We start from the raw sequence: 14272 nt of genomic DNA, 5'->3' as shown, positions 1-14272 counted from the left end.
CAACAGTTTTTTTTCCTTTTGACTTGCAACACTGTTCTGTTGCTGACAGTTTTCCCCCTTTGTGTCAAGATGGATGCAAACTGATTTTGGAAGCAGAAAATATAAGAGAAGCAAATATTCAGGACATTGTGCCCGCTAGCCATAAACACGACAGGTCAGATTCATTTTAAGACTGACGACACCTCGGCCAAGAATGCGCGTGTGCTTAAACTGTTAAAAGTTTCATTGTACATATGAAAGAAATCATATAAGCAACTATTCAATATGTCATGCATGCTTGCTTGCAGATAAAAGACAAAGTCAACAGGTGGAACATTCTTTCTTTGGTCTCACAGTATGAGGTACAGTATTTCCGTGACTAGAAACATTTTCTCAACTTGCTCGATAATTTGATTGAAGTGCACTTTATGAAGCGGTCACAAGAAAATTGAGAAACAAATAAAAACAAATCGGAAGATAAAACACAAGGTATGGTTATCAAGAAATTGAATTGTGTTCTCACTTCAATTCCAAATAATGTATTTTAAATATGAAAGGACAACCGACGCCTCCGGACAAGTTGTGTCCATAATTTGTAAAATCACTTCAAATGACTTCTACTGAGCATATTTTACAAAGATTCCACCGCATATAGCTATATTTTACGTTTTAAAACTGAATATTCTGGAAGTTTTGTTTTCGAGTTGATGACGATGCCTGACGTGACGTCACGTCTGGAACGCCCCTCACAGAGAAAGTGACACACAATGCATTTTGGGTACTTTGTTTGGTCTGAAAACTTCGTGTTGATGGCGAAATTACGAAAACACATAAATAATGCGATGGTGAACCGTCGTGTGTTGCATCAAGACTGCTATTTGGTACTAGTTGACAGAAATTCCCAGCAGACAAATCAGCCCATTTCCAATGGAGCTTGTGTGCCATCTTGTGCATTTTCTGGGACGCTACATTGGAGTCCTGATGGCCTGATTGATACGGGAGGACTTCTTTAGTCAATTGCAAACATTTATGCTTTCCTCTTAAGAACTATTTGAATCATATTCAGAACCAGATGTGTAACAAGAAAGCATCTTCTCCGAATCTGAACTCTCTGAAACCATTGTTTTGATTCTAGAGCAAGGCAAGACGTCCTGGCATGACGTCACAAACAAGGGGGCAGGACCTTCTGAAACTCAGATTCTCCGAGGTCATTTTGAAGTAGTTTTTGGACACTTTAACTCATTTTTATTGGTGTTTTGCATTTGACTAAAAATGTCAGCCGGCGTGTTTTTGGGTATTTTAGATGGTATAAAACGTTTTTCTGATGTTTAGGAAACAAAAAAAAATGGTGTCGGTTGTCCTTTAAGGCCTACTCTGAAGAATTATGCAATGCATTTATCCCGTTTGAACTAAAATCAACCAGTGTTACGACCAAGAAAGCAAGAGGATTATGTCAAGTAGATACATTGAAAAAAAAGTGTAAAAATGTTAAAGTAATTAGAACAACTGTTACAATCGAATCTCAACATTTTAAATAACTAAACAGTGGAACGGCACGTGGCCGACCATCACCGTGATGGTTTTATACTAAAGATGGTGAAGGTGCCACAGTAATGTTTCCATGTCCATTCAATTTGTACAAAAATATGTTCTATATTTATTATTTAGCATTGTATTTTTATTGACATACAACTTTGTTCAAATCCGGTTGTGTTTTAAGTGAAGCTTTAATGTTGTAGTTTGGGAAACATGACTTCCAATTTACTGGAAACTTTGGTCCAAAAGAAGGACAGCAAAGAAGCACATGCACTGGAATTTCATGTGAAGAAAGAAACTTAACAGATAAAACTCTTCTTGGTGTCAAATATTACTGTCTTGTGTCATTAGCGTTTCAGTGTCTGGATCATTGGCGAAAGTCAAAAGCTTTCATGAACACGTGCCAAAGGAAGAAATATAGAAAACACAATTGTTTGTCAAATGTAAATTGAGCAGAATAATTAACCCATCTTAACCATGTCAGGGTCAGCCATTTTGCCTGCGATTGATTGAAAATGAAAAATGAATTCTATCAACGCAATAATCATGTCCATAGAATATATTGTAATGAAAAATGTCCACTTAAGTGAATGAAGGATGGACATTGACAGAGTGGGTCTGAAGTACTGTATACTGAGCATAAAGCTCCTTTTGGCCAGATACTCTTAAAACTTGCGTAAAAAAAACCTCACATTTGTTCCCAGGTTTTGGATTAACAGTAATCCCTCGCCACTTTGCGCTTCACTTTTTGAAGTATCAATAATTTGTGCCCCCCAAAATAGCGTATTCATAAAAAGAAATGTCGAGTTAGCTATCCAGTGTGCTAGATAGCTATCGATCTCGTCAGCTAGCTAGCTGGATATCTATATCTCGCGACCTAGCTCGCTAGCTAGAGATTGATAGCTAGATAGATAGCTAACTCGCTGGCTAGATATCTAGGTATCTAGCTCGCTAGCTAGCGAGCTAGATATCTATCTCGCTAACTAGCTAGAGATAGATCTCTAGCTAGCTAGGTGGCGAGATAGCTAAATATATTTTTTTACTGTGGGTACTTTTGATTTGACTTTAATTAATCTAAACAAAGTAAAACAAAACTAGTATCAGTAGCCATATTTGCCAAAGGCCACATTTCACGTGTGCGAGGGACAAGGTTTCCCAGCATGCCAAACAATGAGATGACTCCGAAGTTTTGGACGATTGCGCTGGACTAAACATGTCACATTGTGTCAGCTAATTAGTGATTAGTTTGAGGCATGGCTTCAACCACGGAGAACACAAGTGGATTAATTCCATGAGATGATTGGTTATGCATCAGGGCAGCCTCACCTAGAATTGTGCCTTGTGTTTCGCCGGTTTTATTCACGCTGTTGACTATCTCGCATAGTGTAGCGTAGGACCCACGAGAACTTTTTTGTTAAAGCGATAACTTTGTTTTGATTAGTTAAACTGTGCTCCAACCGCTTACCATCGGAGGAGGAAAGTGGCCTGCGTGCGTAGGACCCTGTAAAGCCCCCTTGTCCCTCCACGGAGACGTCACCGTCAACAGGGATTGATGGGACGATTTTGTTCTTTTTCATTTTGGAACATGTTTTATGTCAAGTAATAACTCAAAATGTTTTGGCTGGTGATTTTTGACCCAATTGTGTTTAGATGTGCAGTGTACTTACAGTAAATAGTATTTCCTTTCAGGGGGCCTACCCACTTCTGACGCTTCCCCCCAAAGGCAGTTTCCCCTCAGTCTCGGCAGCGCTATCCTGGCTGTAAGGCAGAGGGCCCCAGTGTAAGTCCCGAGGACCCTTCCTCAGATAGCGGGGCATGGCCTCCCAGCTGAAGGTGATGTCTTTGAAGGCGTGTAGTAGAAAGATCCCCAGCACGATGGTGAGGAAACCGCTAATGGTGCCCACCACGGCGCCAGCGCTCATGCGCAGCCACTCCTTGAAAAGGATGGCCGAGCAGGCTATGACGGACGTGGTGAAGAACACATAGTAGAGCGGTGTGACGATAGAAGTGTTGAAAATGTCCAGGGCTTTATTCAGATAGCTGATCTGGATACTGACACAGAGCGCCAGGCAGACCAGCAAGCACCAGAAGAGAGGATCCCTCAGCACGGCGGTCCCGGTTGCCAGTTCCTTAATGCCGATGCCGAGGCCCTTCACGCAAGACACGGACAAGGAGCCGATAAGGGAGCAGATGGTGATGTAGACCAGGACATTCTTCTGTCCGAAGCGCGGCGCCACGGCAAAGATTAGCACCAGGCTGCTCCCCACGACGCACACAGCAAACGCAATGAAACCTAGTGGGGAGCATTTTAGAACAATAGGTGAGTTTTGATCACAGGTTAAAAAACTACAAGCACTCTGTACTCGAGTAGAAGCAATACCTATGTGTTGTTGTGGTCTGTTGTGAAAAAAATATATATATATATATATATATATATATATATATATAACATAAGATGGTGGCAAAGCACACATTTTGTCCAAGCGAAGTTATTCACAAGTTGCTCTCCTGAAATGATTTCCAAGTTTCATCGAGACACCACAAAATGGCTCCAAATCATAAAAAAATGTCTAAATGAACTCACAAGTTACTCTAATGAAATAATTTTCCGATAGTTTCACCGAGACACCACAAGATGGCACAATAGCACAACATTTGCCTAAATGAAGTGACAAGCTAGTCGACTGAAATCATTTTCCAATAGTTTCACAGAGACACCACAAGATGTCGCCAAAGCAAAAAAAAAATTGTCGAAATGAAGTTACAAGCAACTCGACTGAAATCATTTTCCAACAGTTTCACCACATACCACAAGATGGCGGAAAATCCCAACATTTGTCTAAATGAAGTTACAAGCGACTCCTGAAATAATTTCCCAATAGTTTAACCGAGATGCCACAATATGGTGCCAAATTTCTCCACTGCGAGACGAATAAAGGTACAATGATACCTCGGTTTTCGACCATAATCCGTTTCAGAAACCTGTTCGAAAACCGATACAGCACTTTCCATTAAAATCAATGTACAAAATCTTAATCCGTTCAAAGTCTAGAAAACAATTTTTTTAACTATTTCATCGCATAAAGCGGATAAGAACTTAAATAGAGCAGGTCATGTGTAAAATTCTATAAAAACAAACTTATTTTCACCAATTTTTAACATCAACATTAACATCTGTACATAAAAATATGTCTATCTTTCTGCCACAGGGCGTGTTGGCACCTATCCCAGCTGTCTTTGGGCAAACACGGGGCACACTAACTTTTCTAACCATCCTCTGCTTGCTTTAAAATCATACTCTTCAGGAGATCTTAACCAAATATGTCAGCATTTTCGCAGTTTGGTTGAGAACCAAATTTCGGTTGTATACCGGGGCATAAAAAATATGACATTTTTGGGTTTGAAAACCGAATGGGATGAGAACCGAGACGTTCGAAAACCGAGGTTTGACTGTAGATCCAATCCAATCCAAAGCACAAATTTTAATGTCAATAAGTTTCCTCCACTCACTTCCTCTTCTCCCGGCAGGCTTTTGTCAAAATAAATCTCCACAACTTTCTTCACATTAGTTCTTTGGTACAGAAACGCTAAATGATATTAGCAACACGCAAATTTTGTGTGAATTAAGCTCCTCAGTTCACTTCAATATCACCCCATGTCACCAAGAATCAGTAAATACAGCATTACTTACAGTTATTAGTCACTCTTGTAGATGTTTAAAAAACAAAAACTACAAGAGTGACCAATAACCAAAACAAGCAGAAAATGTGTCTCACACTTAGATGCCAGAAAGACAATCAGAGAAAAAAACTGCAAATCCATAAGTTTTTCAAAGACCAACAGATATTCGTCATGCGAACCGCATATCATCAAAAAATTGAGTCAAGTAGAACAACATGGTGACTTCCTCTGCAAGACATTAGCATGTCTGACCTGGGTCTTTGAGCTTCTCCGCCATGGCGCTAAGGGAGGCCACTTCTTCCTCCTGGGGGGCGTGCACCACCATCACGGTGGAGCCCAGTACACAGAGGAGGCAGCCCATCTTGCCATGCACGTTCAAACGCTCATTCAGGAAGTACGACGAAAGCACAGCGCTGCCAACAAAAATGGCAGACGGTTATGACAAAATCTTCCTCTCCAGCTCGAACAGATGTTTTTTTATTAATAGGGCTTGAGTGCACATGAATACTGACACTATTAGAATAACCCCAAAAGTCCAATTACTACAACAAATACGTTTTAATTGTATGTGAAGAATGTAATGTAATACTGGAATAAATATAATAACACAATTATGAGATTCAAGTAATATGAGTAAAGAAAATGAGAACAGCATCAATTTTTAAAGTAAAAAAAAGTTGGGTCACAGATTTTTCCTAACAATGCAATCAAATGCTTCATGTCACAAAGACGGTACAGCAAGTGCTGAAGAATGAATGACTCTCTGCGTTGTCATATGTTATTTATTTTTTGTGTGTGGGTTTTTTCTTACTTCAAGATGGCGCCGCGAGAGTGGCTGCCTTTCCAGCAGCTCCTGTATTTTGTTTTTCTACTTCGTTCTTTCCTTTTCTCTTCCTTTCATAACTTTGCTGCTGCGAAATGTAAATTTCTACACTGCGAGACGAATAAAGGTACATCCAATCCAAATCAAAATAAAATTACAAAAAAAGAATTTTACCAAAAGAACAATACTATTGAATTATGAGAATAATGCTATTTAAAATTTAAAGAGTAAACACAGGGCTATATTCTAGTACAACATGTTAATATTTATTTGAAATATTTGTTACATTTCATTTGAAATAGTTTGAATTTTACAAGAACTTTTCCTACATACAAGAATTAAGTCACTTTGTTTGCTGTAAGATTAAAGGACTGACAATTCAATTTTAATAATATTTCATTAATATTGTTGTTCTATTTTTGCGAAAATGCTGACATATTTGGTTAAGATCTCCTGGATAGTATGATTTTAAAGCAAGCAGAGGATGGTTTGAAAAGTTAGTGTGCCCTGTGTTTGCCCAAAGACAGCTGGGATAGGTGCCAACACGCCCCGTGGCAGAAAGATAGAGAGATTTTTATGTACAGATGTTAATGTTGATGTTAAAAATTGGTGAAAATAGAAGTTTGTTTTATAGAATTTTACACATGACCTGCTCTATTATTATGTTTTTATCCGGTTCATGCGATGACATAGTTAAAAAGTTGTTTTCTCGACTTTGAACGGATTAAGATTTTTTACATTGATTTTAATGGAAAGTGCTGTTTTGGTTTTTGAAGAAGTTTCTGAAAGGGATTATGGTCGAAAACCCAGGTATCACTGCATATATATATATATAATATGTGGATGGGATTAAACATTATAATGGCTTCTCCAAATTCATAACTGCCCCCCCCCCCCCAGGAAACCGTAACTACAATGTGGCCCAAGGCAAAAAAATGAGTTTGACAACCTTGTTGTAGATCTTTATATTCATGTAACATTCACAGTCTCAAAGCGCTATATACTGTACCTATATTTTACCAATACTGTACCTTGGGCGTGCTACAATATACTGTGACGTTTCATTCGGCATTTTAGAATTATGCATTCAGCCGACCCTCTTGTAAATATCACGCAGCACCTAATGACGTACCTTACGAGGACACTCAAAGCTCCCAGTGGGGTCACGAGCGTTGCCGGAGCAAACGCGTACGCCGCAAAATTGGCGGCTTCTCCGGCTCCCACTGCAATACAATCACTTTGCGTGAGTGTGTGTGTGTGTGTGTGTGTGTGTGTGTGTGTGTGTGTGTGTGTGTGTCTGTGTGTGCAAAAGAACAAAAAAAAAACACTTTTTGAGCGAAACATAGACACCGTGTAAAAGTACAATATCCAGTACTGCCTAAGTACAGTTCATTTTTTCAGTCCCACTAATTTGCATTTACTCTGTTGGATGATTCGTGTACTTACTTGATATAAGTCCCGCCCACCACAGCCATTCTTTCAAGTAAGCATAGCCACCTTGACCTGGAGACAAAAAAGTTGGCTGTACTTAATCATCATAAGAATTAGCATGCTGTTGATACATGTACTCCAGTGAGCACTCGCTACTTCGCGGTTCACTTATCGTGGTTTTAGTGCATCGCAGATTTTTTTTCAGGAAAAAAAAAACGTTTTGAAATTGTAAAAAATGCCGAATGACTCAGAGGTTTTGTACATGGCTGTAGCTTGATTGGTTCCCAGCGCTAACGTCCCCAAATGACAGCGGAATATCAAATTGTTTATCGTCATGTGGATTGGCTGTGCATCTTTTCAGCCCCGCTTAACACCCCCTTCTGTTTCATCGCGTTGATTATTATTATATAACTCAATCTATTTCATTTTTGTCTATCGTGTGTGGTCCTGGTCACCATTGACTGAGAAAAACGAAGGATTACACTGTACTCCTCCTCTTACTACTACTATTAATACTACTATTAATACACCTACTACTACTACTACTACAAATACTAATACTACTAGTACTACTACTAATAATAATCGAAATAAATGAATAAATGAGGTGGGTGGAAATGAATTATATTTTTAAAATTCGGGATTTTTTTTTACCTCGCGGTATCTGTAAAAGAACAAATATTTGCCGTATCTCTTCCTCCACCGCAGTGATCAATTTTGTATTCAGCACAGACGTATTCAGCATTAAGAAAAAAAATAGATAGAAAAAAAGAAACGCAGAATAGTTATACAGTATGAACTTCTTTGGGGTATTACCTGCTCGAATGGAGCCCTTGCTGGCCAATCGTAGCAAACCTTTCTTCTTCAAAATGAAACTTGCACCGATAAAAAGACTGGACGACACGGCCAGAGAAAGGCCAATATAGAAGTCCACACGACCCGCTTCCATCTGAGGTAAGAGTCCACAACAGACGAAACACAATTGACAGAAAAACAGTTTCCTCTTGATCTTTCCACTGCGACGAACACGCAATCCATGTTTCGACATCACATGACGGCCTACCAGGCGAATAAACTTCAACTACTTTTTGGGCGGCGACGATCGAGTCACAAGCGGGCAAAACAAACAAGCAAAAGGAAGTTTGAACAGTCTCAAAGTGCAGATGGCTATATGGTTATTCTGAAAAGAAAGAAGGGAAGATAGACAGAAAAAAGAAATTTGTGTACCTTGCGGGTCAAGTCGAGTCCATCATCCGTTTTATTAACTGCCTAGGGGCGGAACGAGCAGGCATCTGCGCCGCAGCTCGACTCCGCAGGCCGCTACGACCTGAGTGAATGAATAGTCACGTGACAGCCGAGCGACGTTTGCGTTCCAATCCAAAATCGAAAGTGCATCGTTATTACAAATGGGGCCACTCGACTACGTATGACTGAAAGCGAACCAATTTTAACTAATTATGTTGAATACTCGAATCGGTAAATACACACATGTCTTTTGACGAGTTATCGGATATACATTCATGTTTGAAAACAACAAACACAGTCCGGATATTTGACTAAATTCCGATTCCTTCATGGTCTAGATATGTAGCACAATCTCCCGAAAGCGCAATTTGATTGGGTTGTTAGCGGTCACGAGGGCACGTTGTCATCGATTTGATTGGAAGACCGTTGAATTGCAACCCGGAAAAACATCTACCCTTGACCACTGTCACGTTCAGTCTCATGTCACAAACTTGATTAGTTACAGTTTGTTGCAATGCTTTGCAACCCTAACTTTCCGTGTTTAATTGTGATATTTTGACAATCGTGTAGGTTGTAGGGTTATTTTTTTGAGTTACGTGTGTTTTGCATAGATGAACTACGCTGAGTATTTACATTACTAACCCAGTAGGACTGCCGTTTCCAAAATGAGGACCCCTTTTCGTTTAATCACCAGGAGTTGTAAAGCTGGTGGCAGCTGGAAACAAGGCGCCTTTTTATTACCACATTCAACGCCACGCAGAGTTAGATGCACACGCAGCGATATGTGCAAAGAGGATAGAAGCTACTACATAACTACTCCTATCTTTTATGTCAATGCCTCTCCTCATCTGGGCCACTTATATTCAGCAATTTTAGCCGACTGCATGCACAGATACAAGCTTCTGCGGGGATTCAAGTCGAGATTTGCAACAGGTAACTCATTTGCATGCAGTTTCTGCTACTCAACTGTATATGTACTTTGTAGTGGGTGGTGTACATCTCTTCTTTTCAGGCACGGATGAGCACGGTTTAAAAATCCAACAGGCGGCCAATGCAGCAGCAGAAGACCCCCTGACCTTCTGCACCGGCGTGTCCCAGAGATTCCGGCAGCTCTTTGACAGCTGCAACGTGTCCTTCACGGACTACATCAGGACTACCGAGGAGAGGCATCGGCGGTCCGTAGAGCACTTCTGGTGCACGTTGTATGATAAAGGGTTCATCTACAAGGGCAGCTATGAGGGCTGGTACTCCACGCCAGACGAGAGCTTCCTTACGGCGACCCAGGTGGCCGACGCCGTTGATGCGAGCGGCCAGGCTATCAAGGTTTCACTGGAGAGTGGTCACAAGGTGCCCCCACAAACCTACAACAATAATAATAGTAAAAATGTTATTTATAAACACCTATCAAAACACTGAAGGACACTTTACAATTAAGAGTAACACAATAAAACTATAGATCAAATCATATGTGTAAAGGTAGAGTTTACAATATTAACACTCAGTACATTTTGTCACATTTTTAATCTTTTTCTTTCAGCTTTTCCCTTCAAGTGGTCGCCACAGCGATAATAATACATTTTATTTATAAGGGCCTTTCAAAGCTCTCAAGAACAATTGACAATCACAAAACATAAATAAAACTACAGATAAAATTATAAATAAGAACAGGAGATAAAACTGCGCAGAGAAGGTACAAGGACGAAAATGGATTGAGATTGGAGTGAAAATTGTATCCAATGGTGACAGAAAAGCGCAAGAAAAAAGTGTTTTTTTTTTTTTGCCAGAGAGTAGCGGCAGCCAGACGCACCAGCATACACTCAACCAGACTTGACTTTTATATTTGTAAGAATCGTTACAATAGCACTTGACAGTTTTCTGCTAGGTTGTTACCTCATCTTGCGTCTCTAACTCCATAAACAAAAACCCAAACTACAATTTTTCAAACAAATATGGCAAAAGTGTTTTTTTTTTAAATCAAGGCAGGATTAAAAAATAATGTGATTAATTTGATAACAATTCATTGTTGATGATCTGATTAAACATTGCACATGTAATCAAACAAAACGCCCAACTCAGCGAAATATATCTTTAAGCTATTCGGGAATAAATGACAGCTCTACTGATAGAATGTCTATTTTTGTTCAATAACTAATGTTCTTAAACAGGGTGACCCAAAAAGGTGTGTACCCATGAAAATTTCAATTGTGGCTTTGATTAAAAAGCTATTTCTTTCAAATTACAACCACACATTATTCAGTTTATGGAAGACCATCCACCAGAGTTTCAGCTATTTCTGTCAATTTTTAGTCAATTTATGACTTTCCCAAGATGTGTTCCAAATGTCCCCCATTTTGTTACAAGCAAATCTGTACTCGCCTGACAAAGTTGTCAATCTTTTTTACATACTCCTCTTTCGGGAGAAAACATTGCTGCAGTGAGGGGCTCAGTAGGACACATCTTTTTGGGTCTCCCACCCGAAAGAGGAGTGTGTATAAGTGAAAAGTATAGGTATAAAAGTATAGGTTTGCTTGCAACAAAATGGTGGTCATTTGGAAGACATCTTGGGAAAGCCAGACATTGACTGAAAATTGACAGAAATGGCTGAAACTCTGGTGGGCGGTCTTCCATAAACTGAATAATGTGTGGTTGTAATTTGAAAGAAATAGCTTTTTAATCAAAGCCACAATTGAAATTTTCATGGGTACACCTCTTTTTGGGTCACCCTGTAATATCTCGACCTTCCTGATTGTCAGGTGGAATGGCTGAAAGAGGAGAACTACATGTTCCGTCTGTCAGCATTTCGGACTCCACTGCTTGACTGGCTCCAGAAAACCCCCGGAGCCATCCAGCCCGAGCGCTTCCTCCAAGATGTTCTCCAGTGGCTGCAGGACGACCTTCCGGACCTCTCTGTATCCCGCCAACGAAGCCGCCTCCAGTGGGGGATTCCTGTGCCGGGGGATCCCGAACACACCGTCTACGTGTGGTTGGATGCTTTGGTAAACTACCTCACGGTTGTGGGTTACCCCGACGACCACGATCAATGGTGGAGCGTGGCCCGCCACATCGTAGGTAAAGACATCCTGAAATTCCACGCCATCTACTGGCCGTCTTTCCTCATTGCGGCGGGACTGCCGCCGCCGCGGTCCATACATGTGCACTCACACTGGACAGTCAATGGAACCAAGATGTCTAAAAGTTTGGGCAACGTGGTTGATCCCTTTGAGCGCTCGCAGGCGTTTACGGCCGACGGTTTGCGGTACTTCCTGCTGCGTCAAGGCGTGCCTGATTCCGACTGCGACTATGCAGATCACAAAGTCACCAAGGTGCTCAACGCAGAGCTGGCCGACTCCTTGGGCGGCCTCCTCAACCGCTGCACGGCTCCCGCGCTCAACCTAACGCAGACCTATCCGCCATTTTGTCCTTTGTTTTTCCCATGTGATCAAGATGGTAGGGCGATGCCAGAAGACTACTACCTGCTGGACGCTGTGCGAAACCTCCCATCGTTGGTTGAGCATCACTATGAAAGCCTGCATGTCTACAAAGCCTTAGAGGCAATCACTTCCTGCGTTCGACAAACCAACAGCTTCGTTCAACGGCACACACCTTGGAAGTTGAACAGGATGGACAGCGGAGACCAACGTTGGCTGGACACAATCATCCATGTCACTTTGGAATGTCTGAGGATTTACGGGACCCTCCTGCAACCCGTCGTGCCGCGAGTAGCTGACAAGTTGTTGTCCAGACTCGGCGTGCGAGCTGATGAGAGGAGCTGGAGCGACCTGGACTTCTTGCCGAGTTACAGTGGCAAAGATTGCCGCTTCCAAGGGAGAACGCTCGGACCTGATACAGGAGTGCTTTTTAATCGTCTGGAAAATCCTGCTGCAAAAAAGAAAGAAAATTAAAAATCAAACAATTATCTCAAGCCACTTTACATAAGGAACGAGCTTTGAACCACACTCTACACACATTTAAAGGACAACCGACGTCTCCGGACAAGTTGTGTCCATAATTTGTAAAATGGCTTCAAATGACTTCTACTGAGCGTATTTTACAAAGATTCCACCGCATCTAGCTATATTTTAAGTTTTAAGACTCGCACTGAATATTCAGGAAGTCTTGTTTTTGAGTTGGTGACGAGTCCGTACGTGACGTCACTAAAGGAACGCCCCCTGACCGAAAAAAGGACACATTGTAGCAGTCCTTCCATCACGTCAATGCATTTTGCTGTTTGGTCTGCGGCACCCAAAAGCCGCCAGAAGAGGGCGACCAAGCGCCATATAAGGAATTTATCAGCCTGTGGAAACTGAGGTGGCCACAGGAGGTCGCCATTTTGTGCCTCTTTTTTTGGGTGAGATTCCCCCAATGTTGCCTAAAAATGGCACAATTCTTTAATCAATTGCAAACATGTATTCTTTCCTCTTCAGAACTATTTGAATCATATTCATAACTGGATGTGTAACAAGAAAGCATATTCCCCGAATCTGAAGCCATTGTTTTGATTCACAAGCAATGTTAGACATCTTGGGGTGACGTCACGAACTGGGGGCGGGACTTTCTGAAAATGCCCAATTCGCAGCTCAATTTTTTTCAGATTTTGGACACTGTCATTTTTATTGGTGTTTTGCATTTGACTAAAATATCATACTGCATGTTTTGGGTATTAGATGCTATAAAACGTTTTTCTGATGTCAGTTAAAAAACAAAAAAGTGACGTCGGTTGTCCTTTAAGGAAACCATCTAAATCACACGCAAACTAGCATATGGTAGCTAAGACTTGGGAGAAAAAAAACATGAGGAACAAACCTCAAACACAAACTCAGTGGGGGAAGCCATTTGCATTAACAGCTATGCTAAATTATAACTGGACACTTATAAGAACTCAATATCTCCAGATGGACTCCAAGACGGACTAGTCAGGCGCCTTCACAATCATGAGGACATCTGCTGACTTGACTGTTGAAAACCACCACAAGGCAGCCGACAAAAAGTCGTTGCTGGTTCTCAAAGCAACAAAATGTTTACTGGAAGGGGGGGGGGGATAATGTTACGATGCAAAACCCACTGAAACATTTGTGGGATTTTCACTAGAAGTTGTTTGAGGCAAGAGGAAGTACATGAACACCCACCGAGAATAAAGGGCATCAAGGAAATTAGCTAATGCAGGCCACTGCTATCAAACTACTCCTGAAACAAAGAGTACATCAGAGGTCAGAAGCATCAAGTCGTGCGCTCATACCAAAGGACACAATTGAAGTTTGACTTGCCCACCACAATGGTTTTAACTTAAACTGAACTTCAAATGAAATATTGCATTACTGTACTTTAAGTAAAAAACGTTGAAACCTGAAATGTCATGAATTGAATTGGAGGTTTATAATGTCATTATTGACAGCACCCTATTCTGGACAATCTGCAACAAAATAAATAATAATGTCTGTCATTCTGTCAAACACAGCTAAATTGTTTTGAAAAAAGTGGAATGTTTATTGTGCAGGTGCACCTAATGTCGTGACAATTGAGCTTATGGCTTAGTTATTTGTAATTGTGAAGTTAAAAGCGTTTACATAAACAAACAGG

At 40.9% G+C, this 14272-nt stretch overlaps 2 protein-coding genes across 2 annotated transcripts; one reads left to right on the top strand and one right to left on the bottom strand.

Moving 5' to 3' along the window:
• Positions 1-128: 128 nt before the first annotated feature.
• Positions 129-8624, bottom strand: LOC148901283 (magnesium transporter NIPA2). Its single transcript, XM_089021950.1, has 5 exons — positions 8267-8624; positions 7466-7522; positions 7152-7242; positions 5449-5609; positions 129-3808 (listed from the first exon to the last, which is right to left on the bottom strand). The coding sequence occupies exons 1-5, from the start codon at positions 8496-8498 to the stop codon at positions 3210-3212; spliced, it is 1140 nt and encodes a 379-aa protein (XP_088878076.1). The 5' UTR covers positions 8499-8624; the 3' UTR covers positions 129-3209.
• Positions 8625-9125: 501 nt separating this feature from the next.
• On the top strand, positions 9126-14243 carry mars2 (methionyl-tRNA synthetase 2, mitochondrial). The gene is given in 4 exon segments (XM_089021940.1): positions 9126-9628; positions 9708-10042; positions 11449-12575; positions 12577-14243. Coding segments are annotated over 4 exon segments (1785 nt in total). The 5' UTR covers positions 9126-9360; the 3' UTR covers positions 12632-14243.
• Positions 14244-14272: the final 29 nt, after the last annotated feature.

The sequence above is a fragment of the Hippocampus bargibanti genome, linkage group LG02 (genome assembly GCF_051943395.1).
Source record: "Hippocampus bargibanti isolate YZ-2025 linkage group LG02, ASM5194339v1, whole genome shotgun sequence".
In the NCBI taxonomy this organism is placed as follows: domain Eukaryota; kingdom Metazoa; phylum Chordata; class Actinopteri; order Syngnathiformes; family Syngnathidae; genus Hippocampus; species Hippocampus bargibanti.
The sequence above is the reverse complement of the archived record's forward strand: the minus strand, read 5'-3'. Positions and strand labels throughout refer to the sequence as shown.